At 39.8% G+C, this 22048-nt stretch overlaps 1 protein-coding gene across 3 annotated transcripts in view; it reads right to left on the reverse strand.

The window, feature by feature from the left end:
• Positions 1-797: 797 nt before the first annotated feature.
• The window catches only part of pitx3 (paired-like homeodomain 3), a 28126-nt gene continuing 6875 nt past the window's right edge, over positions 798-22048 (reverse strand). For 2 of the 3 annotated variants that reach the window (XM_061228239.1, XM_061228240.1), the window contains exons 2-4: positions 14745-14871; positions 9079-9284; positions 798-2263 (exon numbers count right to left, since the gene is read on the reverse strand). In XM_061228239.1, the coding sequence (XP_061084223.1) occupies positions 1718-2263; positions 9079-9284; positions 14745-14871 (879 nt within the window). In that variant the 3' untranslated portion in view covers positions 798-1717. Of the gene's footprint in view, positions 2264-9078; positions 9285-9914; positions 10282-14744; positions 14872-22048 lie in introns of those variants that run through there. The other variant, XM_061228241.1, reaches the window with a different exon arrangement.

Raw genomic sequence — 22048 nt, forward strand, 5'->3', positions numbered from 1 at the left:
TCTCCGTTTTAATTTCATTCATAGATTTTACTGGGGTAAGAGCAGATGTGTGAACCAGAGGAAAGTGTCTTTGCTGGGCAGATCAACAGCTAGTTTATTGGTATACTGTACATTGAACCAAGAAGTGCCCTGAGTTTTGTGGTCTCATAGAACCATGCCAACTTCCTGTAAAAAACCAGGAGCTGAAATGATTCGGTGCGGGAGCAAGCGACAGACATTAATGAGATTCTGACGTGTGTAGTCCGCAGTGCTCCTCCGTAGCTCGGCTGCCCTTTTAATCCTATTTTAATGCAGTTGCTTGCTCGGCTGTGAGTGTCTCCCCGGATCAGCGTGTCTGCAAAATGAACACATTGTAATGTAATGTAATGTCAGTTCTGGAAGCGAAAGGCTGCCATTACGCTGCCTTCGTTCCGTCTTCCAGGGAAGCGAGCCTGCATGCTTAAGTAATGTCGACACAGTCCGGAACAATCCGAGAGGCACTGTACCCGAAACGCTTCGACGTTAAGGGATAGCGCAGAGAGCCCACCAAGACTGTCACTCCAAGTGTAGGTCAAACATATCAGTGACAGAACGAGTAAACGAATACCGCCCAGGCTGTTGCGTAACATTGCGGCAACATCGCAGCAACGCTGTTAAAACCTTACGGCAATGTCGCAAGAATGCTGTATGTCAGCGAGGTTGCTGGTCTTTAAGGTTGCATGCCAGAAATAAAGACATTAGAAGAGAACTGGGTATGTTATTCAGTGGTAGTTTTTCTTATTATAAGCTATTCATAAAAACAGACAAAGCAGGCTACACCAGAAAAAAATCTTGTTTTATAACAACTGCACTCTTACATACATTTTTTTTTACAGTCATGGACTCCCTTTTTTGTAACACCACACAAATCTATATATTCAATGGCTTTTTTAAAAATGCCTCTTTTTTAACTCTGATTATCATTCTCTGGTGGATGTAGAAATTGTTGTTTTTATTGTTTTGTTTCTTTTGTGGTTTTTATTTTTCGTATTTTTTTTTTCCCTCGATGACTACTTGCTGCCGACATTGCCTCATCCATCGACAGCCCTTTGACCTGCTGAAGCAAATGGAATTCGTAACAGATATGGAAATTCCTAAAGGATGTACTCACAGTACGTCAGTCTAGATCCTGCTCTTCAAGAACATGCTTTTTCATCTTCAGAGTACTACATTTTATAGATATTGTTGTCACATACAAAACAAGGAAAAAGTCAGTTATGTACATCCTCTAGCTGCAGTTACAACCGCGGGTCCCTTTTACATCGGTTGTAATCGGCACTGATGACTGCGTGCACCAGCATTGGCCGCCAGTATTGTAAAAGCATTGTTTTTTTTTCCCTATTCACTCTACTCATGCAGTCCAAAATGACAGAGGACATGTTTGTTTTTTTTAAATTCTGCGTAACAGTTGGTCAGGTCTCAACAAAAGTCTCCAAAATGTTTTTTGAATGAGTTCCTCTGAAGTGTGGTCCGTCGCGAAGCGGTGTTTATTGAGAAGCTTATTCCTGTTGCGTACATCATCTTTAAAAAAAGAAAACGAAAACAAACAAAACATGTTGTTAACCAGTCTGCTCTTGTTGCGCGGTTCTTCGAAGTCAGCGATAGCGCACAAGGGAGGAGAGGGGAGGTGTTTACGGGGCGGGGAGTTCTGAGGCTTGGGGTGACTGGGGATAGGGGTAGGAAGGGTTTTGGAGTGTCTTCATACAGGCCGGTCCACCGCGTACTGGCAGGGGCTTAGGTTTGTGACCGGGTTCTGCACGGCCGGGTAGGCGAAGTTGGCGTGCTGCTTGGCCTTGAGCCGGAGGCTGGCCAGGCTGGAGTTGCACGTGTCTCTGTACATGTAGGGGCTGGCCGAGGTGGCGTAGGGGCAGGCGCTGGCGGACACGGCCGAGTTCAGGGTGGGGCTGTTCAGGTTGTTGAGGCCGGAGGCGGGCACCCCGGTCACCGCCGACGGCACCATGGAGGAGGCCATGTTCATGGAGGAGATGGAGCTGGGCGGGGAGAACATTGGCTGCGAGGACAGGGGGCTGACGTTCATGGAGTTGAAGAAGGGGAAGCTCTTGGCCGACAGCGGGCTGCTGGCCAGGCTCTTTGTGGCCCAGTTGTTGTAGGAGTAGCCGGAGTACATGTCGTCGTACGGCTGCATGAGTCCGTTGAACTGGGCGCCGAAGCCGTTCTTGCAGAGCTCCGCCTGCTGGTTCCGTTCCCTCTTCCTCCACTTGGCCCGGCGGTTCTTAAACCACACCTGCAGGGGGACGGGACGGAGAACACGTCAGCGCGTTAAACCCGCAGAACACACCTATTAACCTGTAAAATACATCGGCCAATTAACTTGTAAAATACATCAGCCAATTAACCTGGAAAACAGATCAGCCAGGTAACCTGTAAAAAAGATCAGCCAGCTAACCTGTAAAATACATCAGCTTGTTAACCTGTAAAACAGATCAGCCAGGTAACCTGTAAAACAGATCAGCCAGGTAACCTGTAAAACAGATCAGCCAATTAACCTGCAAAACACATCAGCCAATTAACCTATAAAACAGGTTAGCCTGTAAAACACGTCAAAAAAGGCCCGTCAATTAAACCAAGCAATGAACTTAATGATCTCATTAAGTGTTTGCGACTGTGGTAGACACACTGTCCTTCCATGTACGAGGTGCTTGTGCTCATCCACCCGACGTGTGTTCATTTGTTTGCCTGAGGACAGCATTAACAGGTGGAGCAGTACGTCCCTCTTTTTAACCGAGATAAGCCTCACAATACAGGCGCATTAAGAAGCCCCTGAGGACGCCATCTTCATTCAGTGCCAAAAAAAAGACTGATAAACAATCGTAACTGTAGCAGCATTAGGGTTCTCATTATGAAATAGATTTCGCCTAAGGCTTCACAGGGCCAAACTCTGGGACCTTTTGCTTTGTGCAAGCAGACACACAACTGAAACTCAAAAACACATCGTCTCGCCCACCTTCTCTCCCATTGCGTCAGGGATGACTTGTGTCGGTTAATGTACTCAAAAATGCAACATTCTTAGCCGAGCTTTCAACCTTAACCCTTTGTCGTAGACTAAGCGTTGCACCATAGCCTTGCACCTGAAGACAGACAACTCTAATCGCCTTCTGAGTCATGGGTCCCACCCTCGTCTGACCCAAAAACGTGCCAATTTTCTTCGAAAGGTATGGGGGTGGACACCGCATTTGGGCCTCGGGACTCTTTCCAGTTTGTGTAGCAGGCTGACGTGTAGCATATCCCACTCCACCCCACCAGTCCATCGCAAGGTTCTTACCACACACCGTTTCTATAATCCTCAAGGAGGAAGGCAAGAGGGATCATACTGGGGTCAGACTGGGAGCAGAATCTACAGCCATCTTGTGTCGGAGGGTGGGCACTGACCACAAAGCCTGACTTTGAACTCTTTAATATGGGGTGCACAAGAAGGGCTGATCCATTTCACTGTGTGCTAGGGGCGCACGATGCGGAAACGCAGAGAAAATGTAGCACATTTTTCATAAAGTAATTGAGCTTGCTTACGTTATCACTTAATTTAAGTTAAGAGCTACGAGTCTCCGCACAGTTTGGCCTGTTTTTTCAGGTTAAGACGTTCATATTGCTACGATTCGCTACTTTTTGAACATTTTCTCACTTCAGCTACAGTGTCAGCGGTGCATCAAATGTATCGCCAAACTGGCGCCTGCATGTCACACTGTAGAATCACAGCTGCCATAATTGTAGTTTATTGGCTGATACCAATACACTTATTTTAAGCCATTATCACCTGATACCAATATGACTGGCATTTGTGTATCCCCAGTATGTGCAAATGATTGCCAGGGGTATTCGCTTGAACAAAAACTTACACACACATACACACACAGGCTTTCCTGGACCACAGTTGTACAGCCATGCTTCATCAGGCAGCCACAATGCCAGTACATAACATTGTACTGTACGAATGTACAATACCGACGGGCTTCACAAGGGCTGGCCACAAAATGGCGCAGGACAATGCCGAGAGAGTTGCTGTGAAAATGTGTACGTATCTGACGACATGAACCCGTCTTATTAAACAGTCAGGCTGAAGATCATTTATTAAAACTAAATCACTCAATTATATAAATTATGAATTCCTGCTGAATGCAAATGTCAGGTCTTCCCGTTTTGTCAATTTTAACGTCCTATTTTTGGAGGGCACGAGGAAGATTAAAGTTATAATAGCAAATTAAAACAGGAGACATTTCAGTCAGGTTCCCCTGAGGGGGAAAGATGAGATATGATTCATTTCTTGAGCACACAATTTATTTTTGTGTGGCGGGTCATTTTTACACCAAATTCATAGAAAAATTTAATGGATTTATGGCAGGAGCCAAATGAAACAAAACAGTGCCTGTGCCATTTGTGTTGCTGGGAATTGAAACAATTCAGCAGATTGCTCTCCTGTGTACCTGGTCAGGGATCAAAATCCAGTTCTAATATCTATCCACCTGAAATTAGTATCACTGCAGTGACACAGAGCGATTTCCAATTAAATTTATAAAATAAACCTACGTCTTATTTTATAAATGTAGCTCGGTCAAATCAGCAAACATTAAAAATTACGGAACAAGCTAAGGCAACACAATTATTAAAGAGTGTAATTAATGTGTCAGCAGAGTTCATTAAGCAAGTCCACACTGGATGAAAATACTCCAGTGCGATATGGACTCTGTCCGAGAGTATTTCACACTGAGCGTCACAGTGAGGCACAGTGAGGCCTCGTGCGTGTGCAGGTATTGCTCCAGTGCTGACCGGCAGCCTTGGCTCGCCTTAGCTTTGATGGTGTAAGACATCTTGTTTTTCCGCTCTGTTAAGCAGGACTACTCTGGTCCCAAATGACGATCTCATTACATGTACCCACGTGCTGCGCTGGTGTCCGTTTACCGTGCTAACTACAGAGAGCAGACAGACGTGGAGCAGTGCCCCTACGTTGTGTTATGTTTGCGAGAGTGTGCTACGCCGGGCCCTTATTTGTCTATTGTGGTCAGTGTATCACATGTGGAAGGGAGGCGTGCGCTCAGTCGAATGAGCTTTCCGAGAACCGAGGTCTGCTGTGATTTTACTGCATATTTATTTGCTTTTCATTTGTATGCAAGTGTGAGAGAGGGAGAAAGAGAGATAGGGAGAGGGAGGAGGGGAGAGAGAAAGAGGGAGAGAGAGAAAGAGAGAGACAGAGAGAGAGGGGGAGAGAGAAAGAGAGGGAGAAAGAGAAAGAGAGAGAGGGAGAGAGAGAGAGAGATATCTGCTCTCCCCCGTTCCAACATGCCCCTCTCACAGCAGCGCGGGAGCGTCACAGGAGCAGTTGGCTTTGTTGACTGCGTCCGTCACAACGGGCCCCGTTTCAGTTCCAAACTTCTGTCTCGAGTTTGGATTTATTTGCTCTCCGATACTTTATATGCCATGTCAAATTCTCTGTGGAGACCAGCTTTCGGGCGCCGTTCCCAATCTCCTTCATGCAAACAACTGCAAACTCGACCGCCGTGTCATCGCTGCGGATTCGTGTATAAAATCAGAATAGCCGACACTTTTCTCTGTGCAGTTTAAAGGGCACATAGTTTCATTTGTCCAGAGGAAAATATCTATTTGACCTTATCGAGCATGGCCTACTTTACATGAAACTGCTCACTGATGACCAGTCTCTTCCTGTAAGATTCCCATCCGTTCTGACCTCTCTCCCTTGGGTGACTTGATTTTTATTGACTTAACATTTTTCAGAAAGATTCAGTTTCAGATTTGATATGAGTGTTCAACTGATTATAAAAAAGCTGTTTAAAAAAAACTGCCGCAGGTGCCCTTCAAATTATACTTTTATATGGTTCCTATTTATACAGTGCCCTCCAAACCATTTACACCTTAAATAAAGAGTGTATATATATATATATATATGTGTGTGTGTGTGTGTGTGTGTGTGTGTGTATCACAGTTAAGCATACCTCTAATAATTATCGGAAATAAAATCCAACAAAATTGAATCTGCATTAACATGCTACATTTTCAGTTTATCTTTGCTTTGCTTTATGTGGGTTGTTGTCCTTCATGACAGGAGGTGGCTACAAACAAAAAGACCACTTTCCACTATAGGTGGATAATGAAGAAGTTTAAGGCCTGGCCTGGTAGAGGACACAGTGTGTCTTGCTGCCAGGCAGAGAGACAGATGGTTTGGGAGGCAAAAAGGGCCAGACTTGGAGATCTGTTGTATCTCAGGGACACAAAGTCTCCAAATTTACCATAAGATGCCACATCCATGCCAACAGACTTTTTGGAAGGCACCAGTCCACAAACTATTGAAGGCAATCAACAAAAATAAATATCTAAATGCCATGGGAATTTTGACTGAAGTGGGTGTTCTGGTCAGATAAGACTAAAATCTATCTTTTGGTGGCCATACACGCCACTTGTGGGATTGGAACAGGACAAAGGACACTTGTGTTGTAAGATATTCATGGTGAAATACGTATGTTAGTGATGTTATGGACTTGTTGGGCATCTACTGGGTCTCTCAGCAAGCATACATGAAAATCCACCAATAAATTATTAAGTCCCCCATGAATTGACCATGACGAAATGGCCATTCCAGTCTTGAACCTGGTCAAAAATGTGTGGTTTGAATTGAGAACAACAGTCCCTAAGCACAGGCTGAAGGATCTTGAAAGATTCTGTCTTGGAGGAATGGTCTTATATCCCGCTGAATATGTTCACAGAAACACTCAGTATCCTTGCAAATAACCTTGTGGTGTACAAAATATTGGAAACAGGAGTGCAAATATTTAACACTTTTTTATTATAAATGTATTTGACAAAATGGTTATTTTGGCAGACTGCTTTAAATCTTAAAGTAGAATATTTTTAATTTGAGAATGGAAATATCATTTAATTAATATAGTTTGTTTAACCTTTATCAAGGGTAAGCATAATTTGGAGGGCACTATATCTCAAAATAATGTAAGTACTAGATCCTTTACTTGGGTGTTGTGGACCACCCTACACCCTAATATGACTGTTTCGTATACCAGCATGCAAATCTACTAATTGATGATGGCTAATCGCAGCACCAGCATTCAATCCAAAAAAGCAAATTGTATATTAACTATATTAATTGCATTAATTCTGAGAAAATGTTGCAGTACATCATTTTATGACCACGTTCTAGTGAATTAATTCCTATTAAATCAGTATTTTTGCACTTTGCACAAACTTACATACTTCTAAGTATATTTTCTTTGAGAATTAATCTTTGCTTCATTTCCAGAGATTTGATTTGGCAGCTTGTTTTGTAAGGGGGGACGGAATACACAGGACAGCAGGACAATTGTCCGAGAAGCCAGCTCCTGATCCCAGTTCCTGGACTTGGAAATGTATCAGGAACACATAGTTTTTAAATTGCATAATTCAACTAGGCAGAAATGTATGTTGGATATATAGTCAGAGTATGCGACCAGCCCGGATTAATGTGGAACACATGGGGTTCAGCAGGCCACTGGCAGATATTAGGACTTGAGTAGCATCCGTTCTGTTGTTCTTTCAAAACAACAACCAAGACCTTGTGCTATGTGACCTTTCCTCCAGCCAATATGAATCTGATCCACTGGTCGTCAGAGGCTCAACCAATCAAGCGTCATCCATCAAAACGTGCTCAGATGCAGTATGTAGCATGTGTGTCCAGCCTTATAAGCTTGACTGGACATTTCTGACACTGCGGGCCAAAAAAAATAAAATAACGGAACGGATATACCGTGTCTTACCTGACGTTTATGAAGTAGTGACACTGACACTCTAAATCAATCCTAATCCAAATTATTTCATATCAATAAATGCTGCCTTAAAGGGGTTTAGACGGCTTAGTCACGGATTGCGAATGTGAAGACCAAGACCAGTTTACAACATTTATTCCTTAAGTGTTAATTATATCTCAAAGCCAAATCAGCTTCTTCTTTCAGTCGACTCTCAGAAACTTCCACCGGATTAGTTCATCACTTCCGCATCCTCAGTCGACACTCAGCGAAGCAAGTGACACCATCGTGTAAACCAAGAGACATCGCTGATGACAAAACAGCACTGTAAACACATATAGCCTCGGTTTTTATTAAATGGTTTGCGCATAACACAAGAGGATTAATAAAATGATGCAAACGCGCTCTGTCTACAGCTGCCAGTCTTACAAGGGGGGTAAAGATTCTTAATGCTACAACTTCTCACTTGAGCAATGGAGATTAAAGACTTACTCTGGTTTGGATATGCCAGTTTAGTGAGAAAACCTATTCAACTCTGTCAAACTATGTACATAAAATTGTTTTTTAAAATTACATAATGTCTACACAGTACATCACCCCCACCCCCGCTGTTGTTATTCCTCACAAAATAAATTGCCTGTGCCTGATTTCTTGAGCTATCTTTATAAATTAACTGCACAAATCTATGCAACTACTGCAGCAAAAAGCAGGGTTCATATTGATCCTAACTCCAGTGTACAGTCCTTGATATTGAGTGAGAAAATTTAACAAGTGCTGCCTATTTTAGTTGGTCAATCTTGTCGCTTTCTTTGATTGTTGACTCCATGATTTTGTGTAAGAATGGAAAGATACATTTGCTCTGATTCTTGGCTCAAAATTCAGGACAAAGCTCATTGTGGTAATACTGATGCAGAATCTCGATCAGGAATGTGTTGGAATTATTTAATAAAGTTGACAAGAGCTGCAGAACAGCATTCATTTATTTTACGGTGGTTTTCTTTTGTCAATTTCCCCTACAGGTTACTTAAACTGGGCCAACAAAAGGAGCAGAGGCTTAAGTGATTCTCAACTGATCAATGCAACAGTATAGCAATTCATAAATGCAACCCGTGGTCAGACCTTCCCAGTCAAGCGGCACCAAGGCTATAAAACATAGCATGATGGAATTTTTATTCCAGATATGCATAATACTGAAATAATTATGATTTTGTGAGACACTAGTCCTATGCACGAATATCAAGCACGCGCTTATGCATGCTTAAGAATGACTGAAATGCACGTCTCGATACACGCGACTCACCCTTACGCGCGCCTCCGTGAGGTTCGTCCACACGGCTATTTCCTCTCGCGTACTCATGTCTGGGTAGCGGTTCCGCTGAAAAGTCGCCTCCAGCTCCTGCAGCTGTTGACTGGTGAAGTGCGTCCGCTGTCGGCGCTGCTTCTTCTTCAACGATCCGTCCTCCGCGTTGGACTCGTCTGTCTGGTTCTGGTGAGACTTTTCGTTGTCTTCCCATATACAAAAAAAAGAGAAAGAATTTCAGACAAACCTTCACCTTAGACACAGACAACCACTGGTGCTTAGTCTGTTTGCAGCTAATTTAGTCTGTCACGAAAATAACTACGTAAAAGTAGGCTAAATAAAATTTGTCCCATGATGCGACGATTATTTCAAATTAATGTATCAATAGCTACTATACGAAATTAGTCATATATACGAACTCTTTTAGAGTATTTAGTGTATGCTATTTAACAAGATTTGGGAATTAAAGCTGATCTGAGATATAAAATAGAAAAAAATATTTTTGCCAACAAATCTCCGTTTATGGCATTCATAGCACACGTGGACCAGAATCACTTTTGATGGATAGATGTAGCCTAAAGCTTGCTTCAGAAACGTAAACATTAACGAAATGTTACTCACATAAAATAAGGCTAGTAGGCTAGTATTAAAAACGCCTATGAAGTGGACACGAACAAGCTTTCCATATCAACTTCCTAAACACAAATGATACAATCATTATCAAAAATGAAGCAAGCACAACCTCAATGGTCTAATCATTCTGAAATTGAATATCATCAAAGCGTATGAACAGTATTGGCATTTCACAAAACATGAAAATTATATTGGCTCTCTACCTTTCTGGTTACGTCCCCCGACACTTTTTGGTTTATTAGCCTGACAAAGTCCATTAGGATTCCGGCAGGATTGTTCAGCGACTGACATGTTTCCCCGCGTGGAAAAAAAGGACGAAAATAATCACTAATCCCTGATGACCCCAACAAGACTGGAGTAAACGCCACAACCAAACATTCAATGTTATGTCTGCTAAAATCCTATCTCTCCGGATCCGAGCTCTGCAAATTGAAGACCCCACAGAAAGCGCGAAATTAGCTCGGCATCTAATCCCAGGGATCAGGCGTTTGTGACAGGGCAGGTTCGGGGCTGTTTGGCATAGGCTTAGCTCTTTGGGAGCAGTTATAAATGATCTACGTGGTTTAGAAGACTCCGGCGGGCCACCTTCAGAACCAATGACGTTCAAGCCCCCGTTGTTATCAGCAAGTAAACTGACACTAACTTAGCCTGCTAATCCACGCACAAAAACATAAAATCCTACATTCTAAGCATCTGCGAAATACCTCCAAACGCGTTTCGGTCAAATAATTACCCATAGGCATACCGGAAAAAGAAAAATATATCTACAACATTATTTATTCTATGGTTGAGTGCTTTGTCAACAAAGACGAATTGGACAATTAAACGGCACCGAATGCAGAGTAAGTTATTTATTGCAACTGGGATAGGAATTCAGATAATTTTGCAGGTGCAATTGTTTTTATTTGTATTTACTGGCAGGAAAGTACTGGCATTTTTATTGAATGGTAAAATACATTTGAATAGACAAACACTTGCTTTGTCCAACAGCGTCAAAACTGTGTATTAAAGAACAAATTAAACCCCTATTTAAAAATAAGGTTTCATTGTGCAATTCAATTAAGTCAGATACTTTGTTGTTTATGAATTGGCTATGAAACACAAATAATAGGCATGTATACATCATTAGGGCGTCGATTAAATCGACATTTTGTCTTCAGCTTTGACATACAAATAAATGTAACCGTTTAAATGAAATACATGGGCGAGTTAATTGCAATGATTGCTGAACCCTTCCATTTGTTTTGCTGAAGATGCACCTTGTGAACCTCCATTTAATTGTAGCCTTATTCAAAGTTTGATTAAATTCATGCCAAACTCTGTTCACTCTATAATTGACTCCTTTTGTCCATGACAAAAAAGCAGACTTAATAAAATAAAATATCAATTAACAATGAACAATTATTCTCTTTTTACGCTTGTTATTATTATTTTTGGAAGCAAAACCTTTTTTTTAATTTTTTTTTTTAGGTTTGGCTTCCACTATGCACCTTCAATCAAACTGGAGGCGACAAAGGCAATAAAAAGCAGCACTCGATAAAAAATGAATCGCCTTCTATGCATTGAATGCCTGCGCCGCTATATTAAATTAGGACTTGAGAACAAAAATTTAGATTAGTATCTTTAGCGTCCAGAGGCCATTAAGATGAAATGTTAATGAAAGATGGTCGGTCGAATAATAATTATAAACCGGCAGACAACTGGGCTCCTCTTCCACTAAAACATAGGCCTATATTAATATTCTTATTCTTCTTATTACTATTATGTTCCCATTTTCTTCTTCTTCTTCTTCTTCTTCTTCTTCTTCTATATAATAATAATAGTAATAATATTATTAGGCCTAGTATTGCCATTTTATTACAGATATCTTTCGTGATTAAAAAAATATGCCCACAAAATGTGGTCTGTGAAAAACCTGCATTGTTATTCCCAACGGATTGATAAACGTAAGCCTATTTCATCGTGTATACGTTTGCAAAAGATCTTTCAACAGTGGGTTTAAGAAGGCAAAATAAATAGGCCTATTACTAAATTACTAAGGGCGAAGTGTTATTTTGCCTAATTAACTCAGTTAGGTTAAAATCCCCGGTTTGGATTAAATCGAGGATGGTCAAAGGGCATAACAGGGTTTTTTGGATAACACCACAAAATGACATCATTTGGAACATGTTTGTATGTAATGAAGTCTATAATTTGGTTTAATTGTTGAACAAAAAAACGCTACTTCATTTTATTCTATTGATGTACTACATCTTATTTATGAAATTCTGTCCATAGAGAAATTTTGCTTGCCCACCAAGCCTTATAGCCTAAATATGTAGAGCATGTTTCATGTAAATTTGACCATTACGTGAAGGCGCGGTGTGAGCGTTATAGGAATTGGAATAATAAGAATGTTAATAAAAATTCCCATTCGTCGGTGCGCTAAACGTATATGATAAAGTTACACATACTTTCCCCTCGGGAGGACCATCAAAGACAAACATTTCTTTGAAAGTTGGATTGGCTGACATGCTCAGATATTCTCAGCTCTTGGATGTCTGAAGGCTTGTTAGAGGTGGATTTACGAGCGCAAACTGCGCGGCCTGACACAGATGGTTGTAATTAAATCTGAATTTATCAGCTTGCTGCCGCACGCAGACCCTTGGTGTGTGGCAATATTTTGTGCCGCGTGCTTTGTCAATGGAGAGTCTTTTTACTCAAAATGACATGTCTTGCTTAACTTTGGGAGCGGTGTTTTGGGTAATGATAATAATACCATACGCTGTTTTTCATGGACAGCCCGTCTCTTATTAAGACGTCCAATACATGGCAGGGTATTGTATAGGCCTTTGACCAATTTGGTTTGTTGGTATTTAGGGATATATATGCTAGTGATATAAATCTATTGTTTTGTTTGTCCAAAATCATAAGAATTGCGTCCACTTGAAAAGGTAGTTTTCCCTGTCAGACGGTTGTCATTTGTTATTCATTGTAAACCGTTATAATGTATTATTTCACTATCTGCAATTATTCACTAGATGTGGTACATATACCCATGAGCACTGCGTTTCAATTTGCTGAGAAATGCATTAAACAAATAATCAAACCGAAACAATACTTCCGGCGTGTGAAAAGGTGTTTTCATTAGGCGTCGTTTATTTTCGCTTCAGTGTTTCAGATGGGCTCCAGTTTCATGCCTCGAAATATAGCTGCTATACCCAAATTGCACTTAGTCAGACCAATTAGGGTCCAAAATGGAATTAAATTGGGGAAAAAAACGACTAATATTTCCTAGAAAGTGAATTGACTTGCATCTGTAATCGCCTGCTATTCAGGTCTTAATCGTGGCTAAATGTGTGGGTCAAGGTCTACACAGATTAAGTTTTTTGTTTGCAATATTATAAAATGCCTGCAGTGTGAAACCGTGTAACGGTTAAGTAGGCCTATAGACTAGTAAATAAAATGATTATCTTAACTACCTTGGAAACCTTTTTATTGCCCCATAATATTTTTGCTTCGGCACCTCGTTATCATTCCCGGTCGTTTATACATAATCCCTTGTCCACATTCCCTCATTCCCATAAAGCCAGTGAACACGTTTGTAATTGTACTTTTTGTCCTCAGTTTACATTGTCCACACTTGTAAAGTCTGATGGAACTGTTTGATTCAATGAAATTCCATCAGCGAGTTCGCACGGACATTACAAATGTTTGCCCTTTCTCCTTTCAACTTCATCCGTCTTCGGGACAGGCGGTTTTACTGACTGAAGTAGATGCGATTTAGCTGTCCGACCAAAGAAAGCGGTATGCTACCTCGTAAAAATGTAGGCATACGTAACTTTTTTTTTTGCTGTTGTTGTTCTCGTCACGTGAATAGGCTGCACACACAACTACATTAGCCAATAATATAATAATATAAGAGGTGACAATGACGCATTAATAATCTGACTCTAGAGGGCACTTGGTCTACATCATGAATAAATCAAAATGGTTTTCAGTTTATAATAAATGCGTGTCTGGAAACACAAGCATGTCAGCCACTATCTGATCCGATTGTTTATATGGGATTAAACTGAACGCCATGCGTCACCATTTAAAATGATGTATAGCCCGTAGCCCTACCCTTATATAGGCCGATGTGTTCCATAGACGGCGCGTGCGCGGTTTCAGTCTCACAGAATTAAACCTCTAAAGTTCAGAACTTGGAATTTTCGAAAAAGGCAAAGCCACGGTTTCCACAAAATGTATCACAACTCATGAATGTGGCCCTGATGCTCATACAGGTTTAGACAACATATGCAAATAATATTGTAGCATAATATCCCTTGCCATATTGAAAATGTACGTTAGTAGAATTGCAATGATTTGGATATAGAAATAGGATACAGAGATTATATATATACATATTATATACAATATTTATAAATATATATATAGAGGGCCTTTTGTCAATAAAGATAACAATACTGGATAAATCACACTCCCATGAAACGCTAGAGATCAGTAAATTGTAAATACCCTTTTTATAATAAAGACACAAATAAACACAATAAAGACACAAACTCCTATCATAACAGGGAGGATAAATAGGCTACGTAATAATTATACAATACATGACAGCCTGTTAAAGCCATGGATTTGTTATTTTTGTCATCGTCTTTGTTTATTTATTATTCCCATTACCACCGGAAACTAACCGGAAATATCTGATGAAAATGCGCGATTTAAATTATTGTAGTGCAATTCCAAGCATTGCAAGTAACTATATTTCATTGCTCGCACGTTCTCAATTCCCTAATCGTGAATAATAGGCTAATGCATTTATTATTTCTAAAATTAGTCTATTACAATGAATATCATGTTGTTATTATTATACTGTGATTGTTGTTTCTAATTTGTAGGCTATAATTCTGTAAATTTAAAATTGTAGATAACCCTTATGTGACCCCCTGGCCTCTAACCAGTGGGTGTCATCTTCTAGTCGAGGCAGGCATTCCACTGTGCTGGTTTTCTTCAAGACGGTTCAAACGCGTGCCAACATGTGAACTGACCGCTGTTTTCCTGGCCTTTGCATCCCTGGTCATGTTGAGGAGTTCCGGAGTCCGAGAGCGACAGCGCCGGGCTACGGGCCTCGCTGTCCGTCAGTAGGTTAAAATCCATAACCCCGGCCGCCAGGCTCTGCAACAGCAATGCGACACATTTCAGTCACCAAAAGCACGACAAAACAAAGACACGAAGCCGTGCTGTATTTCACAAACAGTTCAAAGTATTCTGGCCATATTTCTTCCACAAAACTGACACGAGCAACACGGCCTATAGCTAGACTTACTGTATTGGGGAAACAGTGGTATCCGTGCCTTTTTTTTCATGCAAGTATTTATAATTATTAATGTGTACAGTGAGGGTTCTCGCTCAAGCCCCAAGGAACACATTTTCACTTGAGATATTGTTCTGCAAAGGCTAAAAGCATGCTAGATGGCATTTTAGCATGTGTCCTGCCATGAGAAGTTGTTGAAGCGAAACTTCTGTAAGGTGGACATTGTACTGACATTTGTGAGTTTGGACAAATTGCACATATTTTATGTTCAAGGAAGCAAAAAATGGTGCACTACGATGAAGATACTCCATATGTAGACATACGTCAACGGATTTAATTTCGATCAGGTGTAGCATTAGCCTTCAAAACAGGTGCACCGAGATCATTTTGTAAAACATGGTAAAAACAGTAGGCTACTGTCGAAAATAACCGCTGTCTGATGAGATAGACAATAAATCACACGGACGATTAACATGAACTGAATTATTATTGCCGTGTCCAATAATACCGTCAATAAATTAGACGATAAAATGAATGCTGATTCGAATGACCTGAATTTGAATATCCAAAATAGGTATAAGTATTTGCTTCTATTGTTGGGCTTCACGGTAAAAGGGACAAGATAGATTGGTGACACTTCAGACGAAAATAGAAGCCTCGTGAGGGAGGCTGATACGTAACGGAGCCTAAAATAACAGGTCGTTTATTTATACAACCGCAGTTAACACCTTTAAGATATGGGGACACAATCACACCCTCAAAGCTTCTTGAGATTTATGATGCCATGACTGGGTTTAACGACGGGGGAAGGTTCCTGTCTACTTAACCGCCTCTCAACTCCTTTTCGCGAATACCCAAAAGGGAACAAAATCGTGAACTGCAGCATTTTATTCGGAAAGAGAAGTTGATTGACACGAAGTGACAGAGGCCTCGAAACGTATATTATAAAGAATATGACCAGATATATTTCAACCCTTCTAAATCTAAAGATAGGCTACAGAATATGAACTCAGATTGACATTTAAGAGTTACTATTAAGAGTCACAAATTATCTCGAAAATAAAATACTATTGGTAAGAGAAATGACCCATTTTGCCATTAGATAGGTTATTATGTATTTGAGAACTATTATGTTGACCACGCATATAGACCTAATAGCCTTAACTTTAATCTCTAATAGGAAAAAATCATGGAAAATAGTCAACGATTGTAAATAATGCCAATAGTTCTTACACATGCTGAAACTGAACTGAATATTGATAGGCAATTAAACACAGGCTACGTTGACGAGGTTTGATCAGTATAGCCCACAAAATGGAGAAGATAATTGAATGGCTTGAACTTCGTAAAACTATGTATTTTGAACTTGAATACAAATTTTCCAAAACGAAGTTGGAAATTATTCATACACAGAAAGGCAGTTGTGGCTCTATATCAATTCACGATTATCCGTTTTGCTTGGCTGTTATTTTCGGATCATCGTGATTCAGTGGTATGCGCAATTACTGCCTACAGGAATCTGCGTCTTTCCAGTGGTCCAACTGATGTAGGAACAAGCAAAATAGGCTACTCTCACAGCACTTAACTTTTCAACTTTACATTACATTACATTTTATTTAGCAGACGCTTTTATCCAAAGCGATGTACAAAAAAAGAGCATACCAAGGTCATAGAACAAACTACACAGAACAGGTCGGATATGGTACAATTCACGTAGGATCGGTTGTACATTCATGAACATACGTTTAGTACACAGGGTAGGTAGGCCAAGTCTGTAAGTCCGTAAAGTAAATATGGTAAACACACAAGTAGAGAAAGTTCAGTGAAATTGTACAGTATCAGTGTAGCCCTGACGCACCAAAACAAGGTTCTTCGTTTGGGAGGATTGCGCAGAAAATGCGAAGTCACCTTTTGTTTTGGGAGGGGCGGGGACTCAACGCCCAAGTCTGACCTGAGATTTTGAGGAAACTATGTAGTCAGTATCTATTGCTTCCATGGAACCAGACCGGATGAAGTCTCAAAAATAGATAAGGAATATAAACATGAACTGGGAGAAGGATCAGACAGGAGCTTTTGATTCGATTTTTAAAGCTTTGAAAGAAAAATGCTTAATCACCTTATAAAATAAAAAATATGCTAATTGTGCAATATGTGTCATTTTATAGCACCAATTCAGTCAATATGACCAACAGTAATGAGTACCCCAATCCACTAGGAAGAACACGGTAAGGGAAGCCAGCTCACATGGAAGTGGCATCGCGCAGCTAAAGCTAAATACACCTCACTCTTTGTCTACAAAGTGCTGTGCTATACATTTCCCCTCAGAGTCCACGCATACTGTTTCCCGCATGTGGTGACGGATAGCTCAGACCCTTTCTCTTTTTTTTTTCTTATTATTTTTTTAAATCCGCACCTCGGAATAACATTTCTTTATGTATGCAGTTTTATGGAGTTTTATGTATTTCAGCAAGCAACTCCAGTTAAAGCTAACGAGCTGGTTGCTGAGACTGGATCATTCCACTTCATGACATGACTTCTGAATTACATGGAAATAAACAGAAATGCAACAGAATCTTCAGACATAATACCAACGTTCTTTCTACCTATTCTTGTACTTGTCCTAAGACAGCCAGCACACCTGTTACCTGCTTTTTATGGCAACATTTAATGGGGATTTCTCAGAAAGGAACTGAGGTCCATGAAGAAAGGACGTAAATGCATGCTTTCCCTTTGTTGAATAAAAAGAATAATTATATGTATTAATAAATAAAATTAATTTAGTGCACGGAATTGCTTTTCATGTGGTATGAAATGACGAGTCGTATAAATTTAATCACGAATTCCCACTTATACATATATTTATATGATCAAATTTAGTGCACCGTAATCCTACATTATGAGTAGTAACAAAACTTTGGATTCAATACAATAAGTATGTATTATTGCATATACAAATTTATTGTTTCACTGTCAGTAAGAATTGAGCAATCATTTTGAATGCCAACCCATTTGATAGACATCAGACCAGTTATATGACCTATGCTTAGTGGTGTGCTGTTAAAGGAAGAATAGTCGTTTTTTTTTTTACTATTGCAGTTTCCACTGGGGTAAGAAAAATGCAAAATAAATAAAACAGTTACAAGTTATTTTCCTGTAGAATGTCATTGTAGGACACACCAATTATGTTTATATATTGCGATTGAAAATGGAATTAATAGTTGCTGTATTGTTTGTGATGAAGAACTATAGCTTCCAAAGAAAACACATACATTTAACATATTCCTTACACTGCATTTTACACTGCACTGTTTACAGTTAAAAGTACAGGATTTACTAATGTATAGACATGTGCTTTTCAATCACTCCCATAATCTCACTGCTGTCCCCAAAAGCTTTCATGAAAATAAAGTTGTATTGAAATGATGTTTTAAAATATGAATTCAATCTCTGCATTCATGAGCTCAGTATCTGGAAACATTATAACAACTCTGCCATGTTCTTCCAAAAAGCTGGACATGGGGAAAATATTCAGTGAGATCCAGCAGGGGATTCTCTTATTTAAGTAAGGCCAATTTGCATTTAGAAAACAAATGGCATACAGTCAAACACCGGCCTGTAAACTGTCTCCTGTGCACACATATACACGCACAGTGCACACACGCAAATGCACACGCACACTTGCACAGGCAACTGCTTCATTTTTACATGAAATCTGCAATTCCTCCTGCTGTGTAAAACCCACGACAACAACTGACATTGATAACAAAATGCTGTTTGTGCTGATATTTACTTTTCTCATGATATATCTTAGGCCCCACACCTTCAGCACACGTGTTTACACAACAGGGCCAGTAAACAAAGGTCAAAACTTTACGCTTGGTGGCTTTGTTCTTTATACACTAAATGTCACTGGGTACGAAGCACTTATTTTATTTATTTTTTTAAAACCTGCTTTTTTTGCCAATTCACATTCCAGGTTACAACTGGAGCAATGGCTGTGAGCATTGATTAGGAGACATAACAAACATGTGATTTAGTTGGGGCACAAACCGCAATGGTAACAAAATTTGTTTAGTTTTTTGTTTTTTTCACAGCAAGGGTGGGAAACTCAGCTCTATGTGCATGGTGAAATATTAACTATTCTTGTATCAAAGCATGGTTTTATTTAGCTTGATGCTAATTTCCTGTATTGTTGGATGTTTGTATTGCCTCTGGGAAAGACATTTAATATAAGTTTCCACAATAGTCTTCAAAAAGGCCAAGAACTATTTTGGAGGGAAGATAAATGAATATTTTAAAAATGGCACCAAGCTGACACTCTGAATATGAGTTGCCCCCTCGACAACCCCATGTAGGACTTTAGTGAAAATGATTTCAAAGCAGTTCTGCCTTGTGCTAATCACTAATATCAAATGTTGTTACTTGATGCAAGGCAGAAGAGATTGAATTTCTTGGGAAGAGCTGATATAGGCTTAGATTAAACCAACATTTATTCTTATTTTTTACTTACAACTCTGTGCAAGCATTCTTTTTTCTTCACAAACAGCTTGCCAAGTTCAGTGATTATCAACATTAACTTGTGAATCTCTGTTTATGAACAAAAAAACACATGTCTGAAATGTTGATTGAATTCAGGCTCTGTTTGTTATTTGTTGGTCAAAGTTTCAGCTCATTCTCGAGTGAGTGGTGTTCACTTTTAGTCCAGTCACACAGCACAAGGGTCAGTTACAGCAGAAAATACTGAAACAAAATAGCAAGTTAAAATCAATATTGAATACAGGCCACATCATTTTTATTGAAATACAAAATGAAAGAAGAAGGTCAGTCTGCAGAACTATTGCTTTCAGAAGGCATTACTTTTCCCATTGATTTTCAATCACTGCCTAAGCTGTAGTGCTCAAATTTGGGGGGCAGCTCAATCAAAGTGCAATGTCAACTGAACTGGAATCTCAGAAAATAATGTGTGACACTGTTAGAAGTTTTCAGTCCAAAATACACTGGAAAAACAAACTTATCTTTCATATTCTGTATTTGAATATAAGGTTTAACCGAATGTCTCCTTTAAATGAGGCCATAAGCTCTACATGGAAATTCATATTAGAAAGGATGGTAATTCAAAAGTTTTTGCCGTCGGTGTCATTTGCATAAGTAATATCCCCCCAAAAATGATACAAATGAAAGCTGTCAATTTCCCTGTACGTTTGTACCCAGTTCAAGCCCAACACATTGTCATACATAACCCAGATATTATTGACTTTTCAAATCCATTTCTTATGCAGCATTATGAAATTGACTGTCACTGAAATATATGAAAAATGAAAATAAAAAATAAAACTGGCTTAATATTCCTATTTAAAGACTAAGGCATACTGCAAAACTATAAGAGCATATTCTATTCTATGAGATTATATTACACATTGAGAGTTTAGTTATCAAATTGCCCGTCCAGAATGGCTTTATCTTCAGAAAAGTAGCAGGAAAAAAGCCCAGCTTAAGTGATTAGCACAAAGTCAGTGGGAAGAAGGTGAAGTCCAATCCAAGCTGTTTTGCACTTGAGATCCATAAATACTCACTGGAAGCGAATCGCGGCCAAGTAGTGAGCCAAGTCCAGGTCAGTGCAACAGATTTGGAATTCAAAGCACACTTTTTTTGTTTTCAGCAGTTAATTGTACAACCCCCCCCCCCCCAAATATTCCAATCCATAAAAAGGACTGAATATTTATATTATATGTTTTTGCAACACAGCTCACATTTGTGGGCAAAAGGGACAGCTGTGTTTCTGTGTCCGGTTTCAGTTGGAGGTGTAGGGTATTTCAATCAGAAATATGATTATGACACAAACGCATATCCAGGCTGACAGTGATGGATGGGGCTGTCGAAGTGACGGTGGGGTACGCGACCTTCTGACGAAGGCGAAGGGTGACAGGGGGGGTTATTTCGTCTTGGACAAGGTGTCAGTGGCACTTTGGAGTCAGGAGCATTCTTATGTTTCTTCTTCTAAATCAAGCCGCAGAATAGGCTCAGGCAAACACACAGACGTGGCCTACAACCAGGAGATTGTGCTGTTACCAGCCACAATTGTCTTTTGACATACAGCAAAAACAGACCTCTTGCCTAAAATTACCCTCAGAGTGGGTAGGTATTGCTTATGAAATTATAGACAAGGTTCAGGTTAGCTTTAGAGATGTTCTTTATGGCATCCCTTCTCTTATCATATACAGCTGCAGATGGCATTTTCATACACACATACAGACACAAATTGTGCTTATCACAAATGTCTTAAGGCAAAATGAGCACAGAATCAAGTCCCATGGAATTTGTTCTTATTTCATAAACAATTTATTTATAATATTTGCAACATAAATATTTGTACATTCGCTCACACATATTTTTCAATAGTTTTGATTACAAAATGGTGCAGAAGTGTAATAAATAGAAAGTTTATAATTTAAGAGCGAATGCTGATCATATAATTTAATAAATTATAAGTATTTTTCCTAAACTGATTCACCAAAGGCAAATTCAACCATAACTGCTCAAAATCCAACAGTGGTATGAAGCTAAGATTCCAGCTGAGTGGATGTAATCACATTCAGTCTCACTTTGTTTGTCTCCAAGGTTACAGGCACACTGTGCATAGCACACCTCACCTCTACACACCCCAAAGGTATCCTCAGCTCTCAGTCACATACTTAAGTTTTAGTCTGAAGTCTTCCTCCAATCTCACACAGCTTTACAAGAACGCTGTGCACAAAGACAACTCCTGTTTTAGGCCATTATTCTAATTTAAGGATTAAAGTTAATTGTGCACACGTACCACGTTAGAAACCTAATCTGCACCCAGTTACCATAATGATAATACAAAAAGAATGTGAATCAAAAGAATCATAATCGATGCTTTGGTCAACGGGTTAGTGTTCAATACACTTCAGTAACCCATTGTCATCTGAATCAATCTGAAGTGGCCCACCAACCAATTTGTGTTATGTTACGAACCGACTGGTTTTCCCTTCCATATAAGCAATGAAATTCACTGAG

Source organism: Conger conger, chromosome 18, assembly GCF_963514075.1.
Source record: "Conger conger chromosome 18, fConCon1.1, whole genome shotgun sequence".
NCBI classification, from domain to species: domain Eukaryota; kingdom Metazoa; phylum Chordata; class Actinopteri; order Anguilliformes; family Congridae; genus Conger; species Conger conger.